The sequence below is a fragment of the Carassius gibelio genome, chromosome A3 (assembly GCF_023724105.1).
Source record: "Carassius gibelio isolate Cgi1373 ecotype wild population from Czech Republic chromosome A3, carGib1.2-hapl.c, whole genome shotgun sequence".
Lineage (NCBI taxonomy): Eukaryota > Metazoa > Chordata > Actinopteri > Cypriniformes > Cyprinidae > Carassius > Carassius gibelio.
Window position 1 is genome coordinate 12924459 of NC_068373.1, and position 19926 is coordinate 12944384.

Here is a 19926-nt window from a genome sequence, read left to right on the forward strand (position 1 = left end):
TTCTTTTGCAAAGCACGCTTAACGTTTGCCTGTCGACGTGATACGGGTCTTGTACGCCATTGCGTCATCGCTCTACGTTTTACGGCGTCGTCCAATTGTTATCGAGGGTTTTTGAAAAAACCCAGCCTTCGCGTTTATCGCTGGCTAATTCGCGAGACGTGGTGCCGGTAACATTTAATAGAAAATTAAGGCTTATCTCTTCGTGTCCTGTTCGTGACAGAATATCGGACTGAATTGGACTTCGGTCTGTAACGGAGATCGCGCTCGTGCGGATCTGAGAACGCTGCGGAAAATCAACAAAAATAGCACCGCGGGCAGGCTAGTCTAGCTGCTAGCTTGTCGCAGGCAACAAGGGGAATTTAGCGGGCAACTCAGTGGCTAGTTATGTCTTTTCGCCGACAGAACGTGAGTACCACATCTAAAAATATTTACCAATTATACAATCAAGAATATTAAAACTCATATTAGATGTTATGGTCCAAATATTGTCGTTCGCCATTAAGCTTCCACTTTCTTATTTAACGTGACGCGCTAGGAAACCTGCTAGCCTTTACCACTCGGCTAGACTTTTAAATATACGTACATTTGTTAAATACTTAATTTGTGTCAGCATTTAAGAATCGTTATGCTTTCTGACAGCAACCTGGACCCGGTGGCCGCAAAACATCCAATGGGACTTCAGGATCAATGGCTTCATCCGTCCCGGGGAGCAACTCAAACAGACCCACCCCGGGCAGGTAACGCACAAGTTGGGCTGTCCCGCTCAGAAAGTCCGCGGATTGTCATTTCAACACGAGGCCTACCGGTCAAAGTGGGCGTGTCCATAGCGCATACTTCATCTACTCCCTAGAACGCCAATTGTTTCGAGCCTTGTTAGATTACCAGGAGCACCGGCCAATCGCAGCGAAGAATTTTTGAGTGACACAATTTTGAGCCAATGGCTAAAAAGATTGTTTTAATCGGTACACATCCACCCAGAAATAATATTGTCAACCAATAGAATTTAGGTTTTAATTGACTGCCATCTTTTCCAGCTTATGACTGCTCTCGGAGGCGGGTCATGGGGAAGGGATCAGCAGTGTTTTGTTGTTGTTTTCCGATCCCATATGATTCAGGGTTGTGCTCGACTTTCAGCTTGAGCCATTTTAGACACACGCCTTCAAAGAAGAGCCGGGATGCATGTGACAAAAAAGTACAAACATTCTTATTTTATAATCGATTTGATTGATTGAAGCCAGGGGTGCGAAGTATGTTCGTTTGCGCACGTTAATGTGACTCTGTTTGTCTTGTCTTCGATACGGCATTAGCTTGTGTTGTTAGCTGTCTGACGTAATAAAAACACGCGCCTGGTTGCCTTTGTTTACACATTAACATTGCACAACATTGTTTTGTCGTGATGTGCAATCAGATTCAATCTGATCGTTATTTTGTTGCTCGTGTATGATTGTTCTTTTGTTTAAGCTCGCGCTTCGCGGTGTTGTTATTGTCGTCCACACATGTAACAGCAGAGCAATGACTGCAACACCGGAGCTGTGTTTCACATTCTAGTTATATGCACCCATAGACAAAAAAAATGGTCCGCGTTCACAAATATTTGACGTAACTCATGAATACAATAAATGTTTAATATACAGAAATCTCTTTTGTTCCGTTCCTGTTGATTTCCATGGTGAAACACACACACAAAACGAATTATTGTTTTCTTTTTCTTTTTTTGTCATGAAGAAACAGAAACTCTGTGAAGACTCCCTCACAATCACCACCAGTACGTAAATCCTTACACATTTTTAAACTCCCAATTTCCCATTTAAGATAAAATGCCTTGGTATCCTCTAAATATTTGACTGCATTTTTGGACCACCAAATGCTCAAAGATTTTTTGTATGTACCTCTTTTTTTTTCTTCTTTTTTGAAGGTGTTTGAGGGTGTGTACAACAACTCCCGGATGCTCCATTTTCTCACAGCAGTGGTGGTGAGTTTGGGATAAAATTGTTAAACTTTTTGCTTATTTAATGGCTGAATAAGATAAGATATGGCATAACCTAACTATATAATGTTTTTTTAAGCCATTATTACCATTTAATTAATTTACATAATGTTCACAGGTCTGGAAACCACTTTTTTTTAAGTAGCCTATCTGATATATCCAGGCTTGTCTAGACATTGGGAACCCTGTTTTGTCCTTTAAAAAAAACGAGAGGGGGGGGGGGGGTGAAATTAAATAAGAAATATCTTGATTTTTAGTTGTTTTGCCTTTATTGTTATGCTTGTTTGGATTATTTACAATTGTATATGATTTACGCCATCACTTCTCTAATTTGGTTTTAGCAATAAACAACAAAATACTTTACACACATGCAATATTTCCCTCAGGGCTCCAGGTGTGATGTTATGGTGAAGAACGGCAGTTTATATGAGGGCATCTTCAAGACGTTAAGCTCACGTGTAGGTTTTTTTAAAATATTTAAATACCTGAAATACAGAATCATGGGCTTTGTTCAAAATTTGATCTTTGATATTTACTTTTTTTTTGTGGTCTATATGAACAAAGCATCAAGTTTAATGTATGATAAAGTCTCACTCGGGTGTCTGTTTGTTTAGTGTGAGCTGGCAGTGGACGCTGTACACAAAGTTAAAAATGAAGAAGGAGATGGAGGCGGTGGAGGAGGCACACCAGTCCATCCCAGGAGAGAAGAGATCACGGACACCATGATCTTTGGCCCTAATGACCTTGTCACTATGATCTGCAAAGATGTGGACCTCAACTATGCTACCCGAGGTGTGTACATGACTCTGGAGAAGTAGTATACATGTACGGTGTTGTAAAATATAGAAATATAAGGCTTTGTGTGCATGTCTTCAGACACTTTCACAGACTCTGCAATCGGCTCAAAAGTAAATGGTGACCACAGAGAGAAGGTGCTTCAAAGGTGGGATGGAGGCGATAGCAATGGCGAAAATTTTGACCTAGATGCAGATACAGTGAGTTCAACCAACATGCTTGTATATCCAACCATATGTGATCACATATTAGTATGTTTTTGGAATCAGTTTAAGTTAGTTTTACAAACTTGAAGCTCTTTACAAGGCCTTTTCTGTCTTTCAGTCTAATGGCTGGGATGCCAGCGAGATGTTCCGCTTCAATGAGGAGACCTATGGGGTGAAGTCCACCTACGATGCCAGTCTCTCCATGTACACGTACGTTGATGTTCTGTCAGGGTTTTTTTCTTTCCAGAGAGACTGACCTTTGAATGTTGGATGTGAAAAATAAGGCTGAAAAGATTAGTCGACAATGTCAACCATATAAAATTGTCTACAAATTAGGGAAGGGGTGATATGGCAAAAATATCATAGAAGGTTTTTTTTTTTTTTTTCAGGAATATTACAATTGTCACTTTAAACTTAGTCTTAAATTAGATTTTTTCAGATCTGATGTTCAAAGAAATCAAGTAAATATCGTGTTCTGTTGCCGATCTCTTTTAGGGTTCCTCTGGAGCGGGGCAGCTCTGAGGGCTTCAGACAGCGAGAAGCTCGAGCCGCCCGATTGGCCAATGAGATTGAGGCTAGTACGCAGTATCGTAACAGGGTGGCGCTGGAGAATGACGACGGACGAACTGAGGAAGACAAATACAGTGCTGTGCTACGGGACAGAGACCGTGATGGAGGAGAAAGAGGGAGAGATAGTCCTGGGTTCTCCAGTTCTGGGAGCAGGTTCGAAGAAGTCCTTCTTCCCATCACGCTCTCATCTAGTCTTTCTCCTGCGTATACTGATGATCATTGCTGTCTCTATCTTTGTTTTAGGGAGGGCAAGTACATTCCTCTACCCCAGAGGGCAAGAGAAATGGGAGTTTCTGGAAGGGGTGAAAGAGGAGCTGTATCCACCCTGCCTAATCGAACAAGTAGACCTGGTCCCTCAAGCTCCTCGCCTAGACCTCTCCCCTCTGGTAGTGGTCAGACACTTCCTCCCACTGATAGGAGCAGCCCTCTGTCCGTCAGAGGAGGATACTCTGCACACCAATCACAGAGCAGCCCCACTGCACAGCCCCGCCCCTCAGAGCCGGGTCACGCCAGCCCTCCTTCCCAACACACACTCCCACATTCACTCTCACACCCGCAGTCTCTCTCAGACTCGGCCCGGCCTGTCAATGGAGGTAAGTTTTGTATGTTTTCGATGATTGATTATGATGGTTTCCGGTCTGTGTGGTGTTGAACATTGTGTCATTCTCTTGTAGTGTCATCCAGAATGTCACCGAAGTCTCAGAGGCCTGGACAGACCAACAGAAGCATGCGTACCTCAAACTCTCACTCCTCCCCTACAGGTTAAAATACACACAATATACACATCCCTTCAAACTACTCTTTAACATTTAAAATTGTTAGCCCAGGGTAATCATTACCTTTTTATCTTAGCCATTGTTGTATGCTTTATATTTTACAGTGGGTTATTAATAACTACATATTTGTCAACTACAACAGTGCAACCTTTTAACTGTTACTTCCTATATGCAAATTGAGTAGAACACCCTCAAGTGTTTATTTACAGTTCAGCAGTGATTTAATTATGCTTGGTCCAGTTATAATATAAAGTTTTTGTTAGAAACAAGTCAATTTGTCACAGGCAAATTTTTTTTAATATATATATATATAATTTTTGTATTGTTCAAAAGTTTGAGATTCGTAAGATTTTTGCACCAAGGTTGCATTTATTTGATCAAACGTACAGTAAAACAGTAATATTGTAAAATTATTAGTTAACCTAAAATAATTACTTATTTAAACAACCCATTAAAATTTGTTTTAGATTTTGTATTTTTATATATTTTAAGAGGTAATTTACTGGCAGAGCTGAATTTTCAGCATCATTCCTGCAGTTATCAGTAATCCTTCAGAAATCATACCGAATGTTTATTTGGTGCTCAAGAAACGTATCTTAAAGTTTAAAAATAGTTTCCTTTGAAATAGAACAGTTATTTGAAATAGAACTCTTTTGTAACATAATTTTTAATCAGTTAAATGCAAAAAAGAAATAATAATTTAATGTTTGTATTTCCAACCTCAATGCCCTTTTTTCTCTTTAAACTAACAAATTACCTTTCTCTCTCTCTCTCTCTCTCTCCAGTCTCTCGTTCCCCGAAACCAGATGCTCATTCCCAGGACCCTCCTCTGTCTAATCCGGCCTACTTGGATACCTCTTCGGTTAATATGGGGACCCTCAAACCCACTGGCCCCACCCCTCTGTTCCCTGTAGATGGTGAGATGTGACAAATTTGAGTAGTTACACTCCGTTCAATTGTACCTGCATCCAAGAATCTGACTCTCTTGTCATTTCAGTGAATGAAATCCTGTCGAAGGAAAGGACTGAGAGTCCAGCTAGTCCTCAGGAGGGCAAGAGCAGCAAAGGTAATCCTGAAGTTGTATTACGCTTTCATTCATTTCACTGTGTGCTTCTCATTTAGCTAAAAATGTTCTTTGCTCTCTTTTTTGTAGCCTCTTCAGTCCAACAGAGACCACAACTCGAGGAGCTTCGCACGTTTTCTAATAATTTTATTGTGAGTGTCATTAGTCTCGTATTTATTTTGTAAATGAACCTTGGAACAGCAGTCACCCAAGAATACCATTAGACTCTGAGCAAAATATTTATATGCTATAATTTAAAATCTATTGTTTCTGTAGATATAATCACCAGCTTAAGTTCTTTACCTCACAAAAGCCATTAAGTACAGTCTTGTACCTTTGTGTCCAATTTCCAAATATGAAAAATATTTTCTGCACAAACGCTGCTGAAAAAATGGCCATGCAGTAATGTACATTATGGCACCCACACAGAACACTTAAGCATTGTGGCAATTTTATTTATTTATTACGTTTTTAGAACAGAGTTTGAAACCATAGTGTAAGTGTCTTTTTTTTGTTGTTGTTTTTTTCTTCTGATATTAGCTTACATCTAGCCCCAACCTCTCGAGTCCCAAAACTGCGACCTCGGACTCTGCTCAAGCAAACCATGCCCACAACACACAAACAGACCCCGCCCCTCTAACAGAAGCTAAAACAGCCCCGCCCACAACTCCAACTGCAGAGCTTCCAGCAGAGGAGAGGAGTAGAGAGACAAATGCAGAGGGGGCAGCAACCCCCACCCCTCCACCAGCCACATCCACCTCTGCACCCTCTGCCATACAAAATCCAACTGCAGAAGGGCAAACATCAGGCACGCCCCAACCTGCAAGGACCCCAGGCAGTGATGAAGGCAAACCGGAGTCCTCTGAGAGATCCGAGGGCATGGCTGAGTGAGTAGAGCGTTAGTTAGTAAATAAGTCAAATCTGACAGCTGCTAGTATTAAATCTGTTGGTCATGAATATATTTCATTGTTTTCCCACAGTCAAGTGAAGAAGTCTACACTCAACCCCAACGCCAAAGAGTTTAACCCCACCAAGGCTCCTCTCAGCATGGTAAAAGCACTGATCCCCCCCCCCCCACCCCACCCATTTCATTTCCTCTATACAGCTGTTGAAAAGTTAAATGTGCCGAGCCAATGTGTCATGTCTTGTTTGCAGGTGAAGCCCTCGGCCACCCCGACCCCACCACGACCAACTCCGTCCAGCCCCACGGTGGTGCTGCAGCCCCCTCCAGGCCAGGGAGCCATTTACAACACTCCGTACCTGAGCTATGTCTCGCCCATCCAGATACAGGGCCACTCTGTACAGGTCTCTTTTCCTGCTGCTTATGGATCATTTTAGACAAAATTCACAAACTTTCTAGAGAGTTTTGCAAATTGGATGTTATGTATTAAAAAAAAAAAATTCTTCTCTCCCCTTTTCGAAGGCACCTCAGATGTACCAGTATTCCATGACAACTGTTGGTCAAGGGAAGTACCCAAGAACAAAAGGTAATGCTTTCATTATTGCTTGTACTAATGTTGTAATTGATATTAATTGGTATTTGCATAAACTTAGCTTTTACCTTTTCTGTATTTAGTTGTTGTTGTTGTTATATAAATATTAACAACAATAATAATAACTGGGGCTGAAACTTTAAAATGCTTATTTAATATTATTATTATCATTATTATTATTAAATGTTTAATAGAGAGGTTATTTTAAATACTTTTATTGGTATTGTTAAAGTTTTTTTAATTTTAATGTTTTTAATTGTAGTTGTATAAATTTTTTTTTTTTTTTTTTTAACTATTTAATGGTTATTATTGTTGTCATTTGAAGGATCTAAAACTTTCTTAATTTTAATATTATTATTATTATTATGGTTATTGTTACTAATATAAAATGAAAACGTTTAAAATAAGGGTGTCAGGCCCTTTTGTGCACTGTACTCACGGAAAGAGTCTCAGACTGGTGTAACTTTACCGTTCTCAGGTTCTGTGGTGACTCCTCGTCCAGACCACAGCTCATCAGCGCCCCCTATGATCCAGGCTGCAGCTTCAGCAGCAGGACCTCCTCTGGTGGCGTCTCCTTACCCTCCCTCGTATCTGCAGTACAACCAGGTCATACAGGCAATGCCCCACTACCATGGACAGGTACCAGCCTACACGTATTAAGTAGAACAAATGCTTCTAGTATTTTGAGTCCAAAGAATTCCACACCATTCCTAGATGGGTAATTAGTGAAGCTGTAATTCATAGGCAGGGAATGAGCATGCATGCTCTATTTACAAATAATTGGCATTCATTACCATACACGCATTTAACTATTAAATGTGATCTTTATGAAGTATTTGTGAATCCAGAGGAGAGTTTTCGGGAAGGTCCGGTTAACATGTAAATTACTCAATTTACTCGTGTACAGAATGATGTTGTCTCCTCTTCTCAAAAAAAACCCTTTTATTTCTCTCTGTCTCAGATGTACTCTATGCTCCAGGGTGGACCACGAATGCTTGGATCAGGAGCGCACCCACAGACCCTGGGACCCCCAGGCCCCCAGTACCCTGGTCAGAATGAAGGACCAGCCCCTCAGCAGGGGATGTATGGTAAAGTGTATCTTTTTATTTTTTTTTCATAGATTTGGATTTAGTTCATTGTGTATTTAAATCCTTTACAGTGTTATCACCGGCTTTTCTTTTCTTTTTATTTTCTTCTTTGTTGTTCAGCTCCGCAGTCATTTTCTCATCACTCTGGTTCCATGCATCATCCTCAGCCCTCCAGCACCCCTACAGGCAGCCAGCCGCCCCCTCAACATCCCGCCCCCAGTCCAGGACAGGTACATCAGCCTGCCAGTCAACCAGTCCACCCAAAACTGGCATATCAGCTACACATCTATTCCGTAAACTCCCACTCAAAGAACTTTCTTTAAATGCTTGTATAAGAGATCCCCTTAAATTTCACATGCTCTCAGTTGTACTAAATATGTTCTGTATGGACTTCTTTTTATAGTCTGGTCAGTCTGGTCCTCAGCCTCAGTCTTTGTATCACTCTGGGCCGCTGTCAGCCCCCACGCCCCCTAACCTGCCCCCAGGACACAGCTCCCCACAGGCCTCCTACTCCCTTCAGGGCTATAGCCTGTCGGGACCCCAGCCCATGGCTCACCACTACCCCTCTCTAGGACAGCTGACACAGGTAACCACACACACAACACCTCCACAACAACAGTCACATTTCTGAACAGTGCAGTCCAAAGGAAGAAGGAAAAAAGCAGCAGTTCAACCCTACTAACCCTAACTGAACCCAATAAAAAGTGTGTGTGTAGATAGATAGATATAGATAGATAGATAGATAGATAGATAAATAGATAGAGAGATATATATATATATATATATATATGGGGTTGCACGACTACTGATTTCTACTAGTCAATTTATTTAAAAAATACTCAAGTTACTTGACTCGTGGTTCATGATACTGTAAATGAAAAGACATTATTTAAAAAAAATTTTTATCAATAAACACTTATTAATTCATACCCTTATGCAACAATTACATATATAAATTGTCAAAACTATTATGACATTACATATTTACATTTTCATGTAACAGCCAGTATTTGTGTCTGTAACAATCACAACATTTGTCGTATCTGCATTCGGATACAACGTCGTACAGTACTTCACATAAGACCGTTATGGCTATCTTTTTTTTCATAGTTATCACTGAACAAGTATGCAGTGTTAAACTAAAATAATTATGAATTTCTAAAATAATATTTATCATGCAGGCCGAGAGCTGTCATGACAAACATTAATTGATCATTTGAACACAACTGAATCAATTCAATGCGCACATTTTCATTACATTAACTCTTTAAGCAAGTCTTAATGTTTAGTGAACTTCACTAAAAAAAATTTGCGTGTGCCGCGCAAACCAGCAAAATATAAAGATGCAAACATGTAAGACAAGTAGAAAATGTGTCCATATCTAAGTTGATTATTAACCTGCACTCTCTCTCGGAACTGGTTTTAGAGAGACTGATGCGCAGCTGTTTGATTTTGCGCGCTGTGCTTAATACACTCATTCATATCATATCGTAGCCTAAGTTTTAAAGGGATACTCCATCGTGTTTTTATATTAAACTGTTTTTCCCTTACCTAAGACGAGTTGATACATACCTCTCTCGTCTCAGTGCGTGCACTCAATCGTTTTGGCGCACGGTGACACTTTGAAAGCACTCAGCTTAGCCCATTCATTCAATATGGGCCGAACAGAGAAGTTACCAAACACCTCCATGTTTTCCCTATTTAAATACAGTTACCCGCGTAGTGTAACTCGACCTAGGACGGTAACACAAAACAAAACGTTGCGCTTTTCTAAGAGTGTAAAATGGATAACTATATTGTGTGGCGGAATACCATGTCAAGTGCTTGTAAGCACTTCGTCTTGGCGCAGTAATATCTTCACTAGAGGGATTGATTTTTCACGAGTGAAGATATTACTGCGCTTTCAGTATTTCATATTTCACACCTGCTTTCAAAGTGTCACCGCGCACCAAAGCGATTGAGTGCACGCACTGAGACGAGAGAGGTATGTATCAACTCGTCTTAGTTAAGGGAAAAACATAGTTTAATATGAAAACACGGTGGAGTATCCCTTTAAAGCATTGCCTTTTAAATATATACAATAGAACATGTATGATGTATTATTATAGGTGATATTATTCTTGCAAAGCTCTGATTTCTGAGAGATGCACAGAGAGAAAACAGAAATGCTGTGTTTGAGTTGTGCTCTTTTCACTCAAAGTTTACATTCATTCACTTTACACTCATGACTTTAGAGGTCTGTGTATAATATTGCGCTGATCCCCTGGCACACCTGTTATCTAGCAAACTCTGGACTTCGCCAGCTTCAGACGAGTATTCAGGCAGAATTATTCCTTGTCTGTTATTCATTTTTTAAGCCATTATCCATGCCATTCGGTGTACATATAAGTATGAATGTATAAAAAAATTCTTTTTATTTTTTTTTTTTTTGACCAACTTAATTTTTTTGCTTATTCTTTCAGACCCATGTTCAAGGTGCTCTCTCGGCTCCTCACCACTCAGGAAGTCATGGCCCACCGCCTGTGATGTTGCTTCATGCCCCACAACCTCCCCCTCAGCAGGGCTCTGGTCCCCAACACGGACCTCCACCCCAGCAGGGACCCCACCAGCACTTCACCTTCTTAGGACCACCACAGAGTGAGTTTCTTTGCAAACAAACAAAAAACCAAACCGGTTTCTTTTATGTTGCAGTCACGTAATTTATGAAAGCTACTAGCTTACAGAATCCCATTCAGTTGAACATTAGATTTAACTGATATCTAATATACAGATATGTGCAAATGCAATTAGCAAGATTTTATTTGTATTAATTGATTATTACATGAATTGGTATTATTACAAAGTATTAATCAGTGTTTTTCTCTGCTTCCATCAGTGCAAGTGCAGGCTCATCCTTCCCAGCAGATTCAATTCCACCCTTCTGGAAACTGACAGAGCGACTGAGACTGTACGGATCACCACAGTGTGACAGAGCGCTTCTGTGTGATCGCATGTTCACTTGTACATAATATCCACCTGAACAGATTTTGTTTTAGATACCTCTGGCAAGACTGAATGTGCTCGTTTTATTTTTTGTTATTTTTAATTTGAGTGGACAGGGACACATAGTGTCTAAAGCAGAAAGAGGGAACGAGTGAGCGTGTAAGACAAAAATGAGGGACATTTTTATAAAAAAAAATACAAAGGCCTCTCCTTTTTGTCCTCTACCCCCTTATTAAATAAGCAAATAATAAATGGTTAAAAAATGAACAAAAAAAATAAAAAACAAAAGTGCATAAAAATAAATTTTTAAACTCTCCTTATGTGTGTTGTCTTGTTTTTAATGTTTTTCTCTAAAACGTGTTGATATTTACTGCTGGCATTTACTACATTTCCTATTCATATTGTAGCACCATACACCATTTGAATTAGTTAAACTTTTATTTCCCCATTTACAAACCAATAGCTAAAAGGTTTTTGAATTTTTATGACAAAAAGCTATATATTACATGCCGGAGTTGAAGAAATTTCTGCTCATATTTAGAAGTAAAAGCCAGGATGCAGTACATTGTAAACAGCAACTGTTAATTTAAAAAAAAATAATAATAATAATAAAAACATTCTCAGGTATCGTCAGCAAATCTGTCGAAAGGATTGAGGGAGGAAGTTTTCCGAGGTGACACTGGTTCAATGCTTTCTTGGTGATGCACTTCAAAATTCAAACCCTAGTTAACTCTGGAAACTCCTCTGGCAGGCAGGATGATGCTTGGGCCTCTGACCTCATTAACTCTTTATTTGGTAAAAGGCAAATTCTAGAGAAAAGGAAAATGGAATGAGATTGTAGTATTCTACTTTTGCTTCTATTTAATGGACAATACAAAATGCATTAAGATATTCACATACAATAAAATAAGAGCACTACATAGTACCTTGATTATTGTAAATTAGGGCCTGTGTTGACATAATCCGAGCTGTCCCGGTCATCACTGCTATGACTTCCACGGGACAGACCTGTTGAGAAGGAGAAACAAAGAATAAAGACTAGTCTCTTTGTCTGAATCACTTCTACATCTGTCATAAGAGAAAGAGACTCATTTTACCTGAATTCACCTGATTTTATTTTTTTTTAATGAATAAAAAGTGCTACTTTTTATAATTATTGTTTGATAAATTAGAAATCATAGTACATTTTATGATTTTACTTATTTTTGTAATACGTTCTGCTATTCTTGTGTTTGTAAAACACCAGCCCTTTATTTATTTATTTTTTGGCATTTATCAAAGAGCAGCTTGCTTTATATATGTTAAGAACATATATGTATGTTTGTTGGTGAGGAGTGAAAGGCAAAGCAAGTGAAAAGGGAAAGAAAATATACTTTCACTCCTCCCCAGCAAACACACATATAAAATAAATAAATGCTATTAAACCAAAAACACTTACTTTTTTTTCTCTGGCCTGGAGAATTATTGAAATTTTCATAATCAGGGATGTCTGTAAAATCAGCATACAAAAGATAAGGTTAGGACATGCATTGTAGCGGGGCTTTGTAGTCATTATTTATTTTCAGCATGTAGTACCTGAATCTGATTCTTCCAAATACATCTCATGGTTGATTAGCTCTTCTTCCCGTGCACTGACATCGTTATTATCTACATTAATGTAGCATTCTCCTACAAAGTTAGCATCAGCATTGTCATTATAAAAAAGCAATGTATTTATAATGAAGCAAATATGAATAGATTGCTATTCTTGTTTAATCTCAGCTCTTCTACCTGAGCTCAGGGATGAAGCTCTGCTGGGTCCCAGAGACTGCGTGTTCGGGGAATCGGGAATAACAGTTCTGGAGAAAAGACATATTTTTTAGCATTTTTATATGGATAATGACTCGACTTAAGAATAAGTAGTTTAGAACAATTTGTGAAGATTCGTGTTGAGGCACACGCGCTCTTACATGTATTCACTTGTAGGCCGATTACTCTGCTCATCACCACTCTCTAGAGAAGAGTCACAAATTCAGCACTATGTTCACATGTGTTTCCTCACAAAGAGTTTACAGTTAATCCAAATTCAGCTAAGAATGTGCACGCTACTCAGAAATACAAAAATTAGTCATTTGATTTCTGACTATGATGATTGACATGAATGATGATTCCCTCCTCACCGTTTTGATTCACATAACTGGCTTGACTTCCAGCTAGGGAGACAAAAACAGAAATGCATGTTTCAGTAATAATGCTCCTTAAATTTTACTTGCATATTACCTTTTATACTAAAATGTAGCTCAAAGTGCTTCACAACTTAAAAAAAACACTACAAATTTTTTTTACAATGAAATACATTAAAAGAAAAACTGAAATTAGTTATCATATATATATATATATATAAATATATATATATATATATATATATATATATATATATATTATATATATAAATATATATATTATATATATATATATATATATATATATATATATATATATATATATATATATATATATATATATTATGTTATAAAGGTTTGAATTGTAGTAATGGAGCAATAGAGTGGTCAACACTGAGTTCTTTTCGCACTGTAATATTTGAGATATTAGATTATTATATTGTCTCACATGCAATGATGAATGTATGTTACTCACTTTCTGAGGGAGGACAGGAGCGCACCTTTGTGACAGTAATAGATGGTGAACCAAGAGAACTGAGGAAAGAGTGTTTATTAACACGCTAAAGAACAGCACAGTCTGTGTGTACAGTATATCTGTGTGTGTGCATGAACTCACTTGGAATGTTGGTAAGGTATAATTCTGGTATGGTCCATATGGGGCGCATCTGAATAATAAGAGATGAGACTATGTATTTATGTAGATATTCATATGAATTATGCAGATACAACAATGTGTGAGTTTTGTTGTGTGTCAGCAGAGGAAAATATATTTACATGTCGACACGGGATGCCGAACCACAAAACCTGATCTGTGTAAAGAGAGACAATGTTGAGCCAACAAACATGTAAAACAATGTCTTCACCTTGGAATTATAAGGTTCTATCTGCATTCTGAGCAGTTTTGAGATTTTGAGCTTTAAAGTTTTTGCATTCCATATAATGATGTGGGATATGGGGAACAAGTCTCTTTTATACATCAGTCCCAAAATCTACACAACTTCAACAAAACGTCACATAATGTAATAAGAATATGTGAATGACAATTTTGACAAAAATGGCAAATAGAAACTTTTAATTAAGGTGACAATATACATATGTAAGAATGCATATATATATATATATATATATAGAGAGAGAGATATATAAGTGTATATATCTGATCCTGTAAGGCACAGGCTATGTGAGATTTGATTTCTTACGCTGGGGGGTATTCTGAGTCACTGGACCTCTGATGGATGGATGCTATAAAGGAAATAAAATATAGCCAATAAACAAACTAAATCATCCCATAAGACAAAATGTGTTTTTAATATATAATGTAAACAGTGAAGCTAAATGAAATAAATGTATGAAATTTAAAATATATTTAGTTTCAACCATATAATTCAGAATGTATTTCAGAGGCAAGAAAATACATCTCAGTTTCTGTAATATAGCCTACATTTAGGCTAAATGCAAATATGGATGGAAAAGCCTATCAAGACTAGATTGTTAATGATTTAACTTTTAATAATTTAACATGTGTGAATATATTTTCTTGGACTGGACTATATGGAGGCTAAAGTATATTGATTAATACGCAAATACTTAAAATCATTAATAATTAAATTCTTTTAAAATGTGCATTTCCTCAAATTTATTTTCAAATGTATTGTTGAAAATATAAGCTACAGAAATGGCCCAAAAATACATTTATATATGTTTTTAGGAATTTGGGCTAACAGACTTAGATACTAATAACTGCTGGTCGGCTTCAACCAGCACATACATCCAATATTTCAAATATTTCAAGAATGAGTCATGCATCACCTGTCTCTCTTACTGAGCATGTGCAGAACGGCAATGTGATTAACTGGCCACAGCATTCTGCGCATGCTCAGTAAAAGACAAAAATAGGCGAATAATATTTTTATATTTTTAATTACACGGGTGTGATGTGCGGCACATCAGCAGCTGCTAAATTCAAATCTGGGATCGCTGTCTGGAGCAGAGCCAAAGACAGATGCGTTTTTACAGTCCTGCGAATTAAAACTAATCATACATGATTCTGTTGAGATTATGAATGCAAAGTCAAATCAGAGGTGTTCAGATAAGTCATCGCTGAAACACCGGTGTTTTCACTGCACGCATTGTTGACTGAATTCTGCTCTCTGGAACTAATTTTTGTGCAGATTACACTAACATTAGTTTACTTTGTCCATCGCCCGGTATAGATCAACTTAAATGATCTATAAAGGTGCAAAATGCATTTACTACACATATTTGAGAAATCCAAGTTGTTTCACTCAGCAGCCATCTTTGAAATGCCTCTTGGGCCTGCAAGTGCAGCTCCTATCTTTTTGAATTGGAAAACATTAAACTCTACAAAACTGTTCCCCAAGTTTAAGATTAAATTTCATAATTGAAATCACCAACAATCTCACAACTCTCTCATGTTGTTTTACTTTCTCAATATTGAGCTTTGCATCTTCCCCCATTTAAAACTATACAAGTGACACGTCTTTGTATGTATTTATATATGTATGTATATTGTGTGCGTGTGGGTGTGTGTGTGTGTGTGTGTGTGATATATATATATACACATACAAAGACAAATAAGGACAAAAAACAGGCTGATCTATAGCATATTAAATGGTGGTAGCCTTTTTCACACTCAAACAAGTATTTAACGTGTTGTTGAAAATCAACTTATTTTGGCCCTTTTGGCCTTCCATAACCACATATTCCATAGATCGAATCATGTTGCATGCACTAATAAAAGCCTGACCGTGTGTTTGTTGAATTTATCCCTCTGAGAAATTAATTGACCCATTAAAACTGGCATTAAATTCCAGTTCTAATATCAATATGTAGGCTAATAGAAGAATAATGTAGCTATACGAACTGCATATGGCAAATATTTTATAATTCCTGAAATAATTGTTTTCTTCAATTGTTTGCTTCTATGACTGGGTATTTAAAACCGTAATTAAATGATTCGGAGTGAAAACTCACTCGTAAAGTAAGGTCAGGGACTCAGGGGTTCGAGCATTCTGACATGAAAGATGAATCGCGCGCATGATTGGACAAAGTGAAGCTTCGTTTGTCATTTGTGACATGATTTTCTACGCTAGCACAAGCCTCACACCGAGGCGTCGTCTGATGTCTTTACTTATTCTCGACACAAGTCTCGGTTCAAATGTCACATCACTGTCGGCTGTAGTGCGTCATGTGTTGAACAGAAAGATGGTTAGAACAGCTCGACTACACAAAACACCTTCTTTAGCTCGTGTATAAATGTTCGTGTTGAATCGTGTAACGTTACATCATACAACTCTTTCACAGGGTTAGTGTTATAGTGGTTCTAAGCCATGTTGTACGGTGAGTTTTACATACATTTGAACTGAAGTATACCACAAACATCCTTTTAAGCATAAAGCTTTGATTAGACAAAAAAATATTGTTATTACACATAAGACTTGGGTCTTACTTGGTTGTTTATGTCCCCAACAGTATGTACAAAGACTGGTTACAAGGATGATTGACAGGAGGAAAGCCCCGCCCACCAACGACAGCAGCGTAGTGGAGTCCATAACTGAGAAGACGATGCGAGAACATTGATTTATATGACATTATCTGGCCATAGCAGAGAGCAACATCATTCTTCTGATTCAGTGGTTTTAGGTTAGTGTGACTGTGACTAAACCAGAGAAATGTTTCCATGCGCTCATTTTGCATAAATGAAGCCGCATATGAAAGGTCAGATGAACTCATTTCATTTGGTTTTGTACCTGTTTTAACTATACAGCTGAAAAGACATCAACTTATCATTTTGTTTCTTAATTTTAGCAATAAGTACTGGTCTCTAAAGTCATTAAGATATCTAATCATTTAATACACTGTTCTTAAAAGCGAAGAGCTGCTCTGATCTCCACCATGGACATTTAGTTCTCTTAACTATCTTGCATCTTTGTGGGTTGTTTTCTTGCAGAACTTGGTGTTGATGACAAGTTTGTCTAATAGTCCTTTGTACGTGTATCATCTTGTTTTCCAGTAAAAACATCTTAGCATCTATAAAATAGGATACATTTAAACGAGAAGCCAGAGAAGTGATGTATGAGGACTTGTTTTTAGAGAAAAATATTGAATATAAATGTGTTTCTTCAGCTATAACAATTTTAATTCCAAATAATCTTTATTCACAGTTTCAGAAAATAAACTCTCTCACTATTTTAATTGGTCTATTAACAATGTCAAGAAGTTCATATACTAAATTCTTACAGAGGCATTATTTCACAAATTATCTATTGCGTTAGATTTTGTTTTGTGGTGAAATTGCATTTAAAATATTTTTTGTAATAAAATGATGTACTCCCGTGCTAAGGATAATTTCTTAGCTTGCATATTTTCACACTTCGCAAAATTCTACAAAATGTACAGCTCAACTGGAAATAATATATCATTTAAATATTTGAATAACATGCTATTTACTTTGATTTCTCTTTATTCACACATCATGTCTAATTTTACAACAAAAAAACCCTCCTTTGTTTATATTATTAAAGATTTAAATAAGTAATTTTCAAATTTTGATGATGTATTTTCATGTATTAAAATGTAAAGTTTGTGTTTGGACATGGCAAAAAAAAAAAAAATTTTAAAAAGCAAGAAATGTAAATTTTGAAAGTATGATTAAAAAAAAAACTTTTCAAGAACATTTTAATGTGACAAAGCAAAACATAAATAATAAATTTCATGAAAAAAAGCATACAAATGTAGTGCTCACTAGTTTTATTACAAATCCGGGACATAAAAGCATTTAAGCTGAAGAAACAGCCTTAAGTGTGTATTTTATCTGATTTTTAGACCATTTTAAATATATAAATACCTTTTTTCTAATAGTAATTTTGCAATACATTATTTATTTGCTTTATAAACACCATCTTCTAATTTGAACACTTAAGTATAACACTCAAACGATAAAATAAACTCCTGATTACTCCAGCATGGATCACATTGTGCATTTTAACGGATACAAAAAAACTCTTCTCTGTAACATTTTAAAAAATCTCTCGAGTGGCCGAAACTTTTCAGTTAAAACGTTTTGCCAGTTTTAATTAGGCAAATTCTCAATCTGCGAAATTTCACTCAGCATCACCTGCCATGCAAGTTTTTACACATCTCAATATATGTGAGCGTGTGGCTGTCTGTGGTTATATTGAGTGCCAGGAAACGGATTTCCTGTATTTTGCAGCGAAAAAACGATGCATTATGAAAGGTTTGGTCCTCACTCTAATCCCAGAGCTGTCAAGTTTTAGAGAACTACTAACCTGAACCCAAAACACAGGGCAAATGGCAGCCTTACCTACATTTTCTTAATCTAAGTACAGGCAAAGTTGCCTTGAGCTACAAACATTACTCTGATAGACATTTCATAGACACTCATGAACTCTTCAATATTATAGTGCACTTTATCATGCACTTTTATTATTCTAAATCCAACAAAATAGGACTCATTTATATGCATAAAATGATTCACATAAGTAATATGGTTGTTCAGAAGTGAAAAAACTCAAAGCGTGCATGTTAATGTAATTGGCTTGACGAAGGACAGTGAATGTGATAATGAGGGTTTTTTTGCGGTTGAAGAACTCTTGACCCTATGATTGTTATCCAACTACAGCCACATTACAAACCAGCATTTAGAGCAAATTAGTAAGTAAATAAATCTATTTGGCGAAACGTTATGTTTGATGACTTGCATAGGCAATGTGTTTTGAAACATTTACTGTCTTAATATAAAGTGATCACCCAGAACTGAAGAAGATTGATAATTCTGATAAATTTTCATGGCAATTTGAAACCTTTTGTCAATCAAGTTTGGTGCTAAATGGCATGTTACATATACAGAAGAAACACAAGGTCATCTGCACTGATTGAAATTGACGGTTCATATATTGTAGGATTTCTTCACAGTTTGTAGAAACAAGATTTGTAGAAAAAAGGTTGATTAGCAAAAAAACAAAAAACAGTATGAATGAGTTTTACTGTATTCCAACTCAAGCTCTTTGTATCATAGCACAGAAAACCTTCTCCACAAAACGATGAACCAGTTTTACTTGAAGAAAAAATAAAGTAAAAAGCTTACCAGTATCAGTAGCAGCAATCAGGTCAATCATGAAACCACACGTTCTGCTCAGCAGAAACCTGCAATTAAACTGCCGACCAGTTCACACTCACACACTCACACACTCACACACACACACTGCAGTTTGTAGAAATCACACCTAGCTCACAGCTCACACTGAAGGTGCCACCATTTTCCTCCCTCACAGCTCACTCCTTGTTCCTCAATTTCTTCCCTTTAGTTCACTTCCCAACCCAAATTTAAGCAATCCCAGTAGTCAGTTGCTTAATGCCAGTTGCTCATATCTGCTGAAGTTATTTCCTTGAGTTTTGTTATTTCATATGAGCTGCTGAGGTGTGTCCTGATCTACTGGGCCTTTGCCGCAAAGAACTTCGCGTTTAGGTTTCTTTCCTCGCTGCACTTGCTCTCTGCCTCCTCATAGGCTCACCACAGTTAGCATCTTTTTTTCTCTTTTCATCTTTGTAACTGGCTGCGCTCTTGCTCATTTCACCTCCCTCCTCGTCTCATCTCTTATATCTGAAGGTTTGGTTTCTTGCCTGGTTTTCTGCCGCCATGCAGATTTTGTGAATTTTTTTCGTCATTTGTCAGACGTTAGACTCTGAAGATAAAGTCATTAAGACATTAAACCTTATAGAGTTAGAAAAGCATTATGTTCTCTTTTCAAATTGATTTAGTAG

The 19926-nt window shown here is 37.4% G+C and overlaps 2 protein-coding genes across 5 annotated transcripts; one reads left to right on the top strand and one right to left on the bottom strand.

Moving 5' to 3' along the window:
• The first annotated feature begins 103 nt into the window (after window positions 1–103).
• Window positions 104–11276, top strand: LOC127947296 (ataxin-2-like protein). Of its 4 annotated transcripts, none has more exons than XM_052544307.1 (24): window positions 104–405; window positions 640–737; window positions 1726–1765; window positions 1916–1972; window positions 2374–2445; window positions 2602–2779; window positions 2864–2982; window positions 3107–3198; window positions 3484–3711; window positions 3802–4151; window positions 4233–4319; window positions 5120–5251; window positions 5332–5400; window positions 5488–5549; window positions 5938–6284; window positions 6378–6447; window positions 6553–6702; window positions 6821–6884; window positions 7369–7529; window positions 7852–7978; window positions 8099–8271; window positions 8382–8564; window positions 10441–10615; window positions 10854–11276. In XM_052544307.1, exons 1-24 carry the CDS (start codon window positions 385–387, stop codon window positions 10907–10909), a joined length of 3111 nt encoding a protein of 1036 aa, XP_052400267.1. In that variant the 5' UTR covers window positions 104–384; the 3' UTR covers window positions 10910–11276. The 4 variants fall into 4 exon arrangements, with proteins under 4 accessions (XP_052400267.1, XP_052400275.1, XP_052400283.1 ...); XM_052544315.1 differs by having other exon boundaries at window positions 8099–8208; XM_052544323.1 differs by lacking the exons at window positions 104–405; window positions 640–737 and adding an exon at window positions 1066–1192.
• Window positions 11277–11379: 103 nt separating this feature from the next.
• On the bottom strand, window positions 11380–19902 carry LOC127947349 (uncharacterized). The gene is made up of 13 exons (XM_052544436.1): window positions 19250–19902; window positions 16592–16696; window positions 14322–14364; window positions 13897–13931; window positions 13739–13787; window positions 13598–13656; window positions 13120–13152; window positions 12910–12952; window positions 12731–12798; window positions 12536–12628; window positions 12399–12449; window positions 11887–11968; window positions 11380–11769 (listed from the first exon to the last, which is right to left on the bottom strand). Exons 1-12 carry the CDS (start codon window positions 19278–19280, stop codon window positions 11892–11894), a joined length of 687 nt encoding a protein of 228 aa, XP_052400396.1. The 5' UTR covers window positions 19281–19902; the 3' UTR covers window positions 11380–11769; window positions 11887–11891.
• Between the last annotated feature and the right edge of the window lie 24 nt (window positions 19903–19926).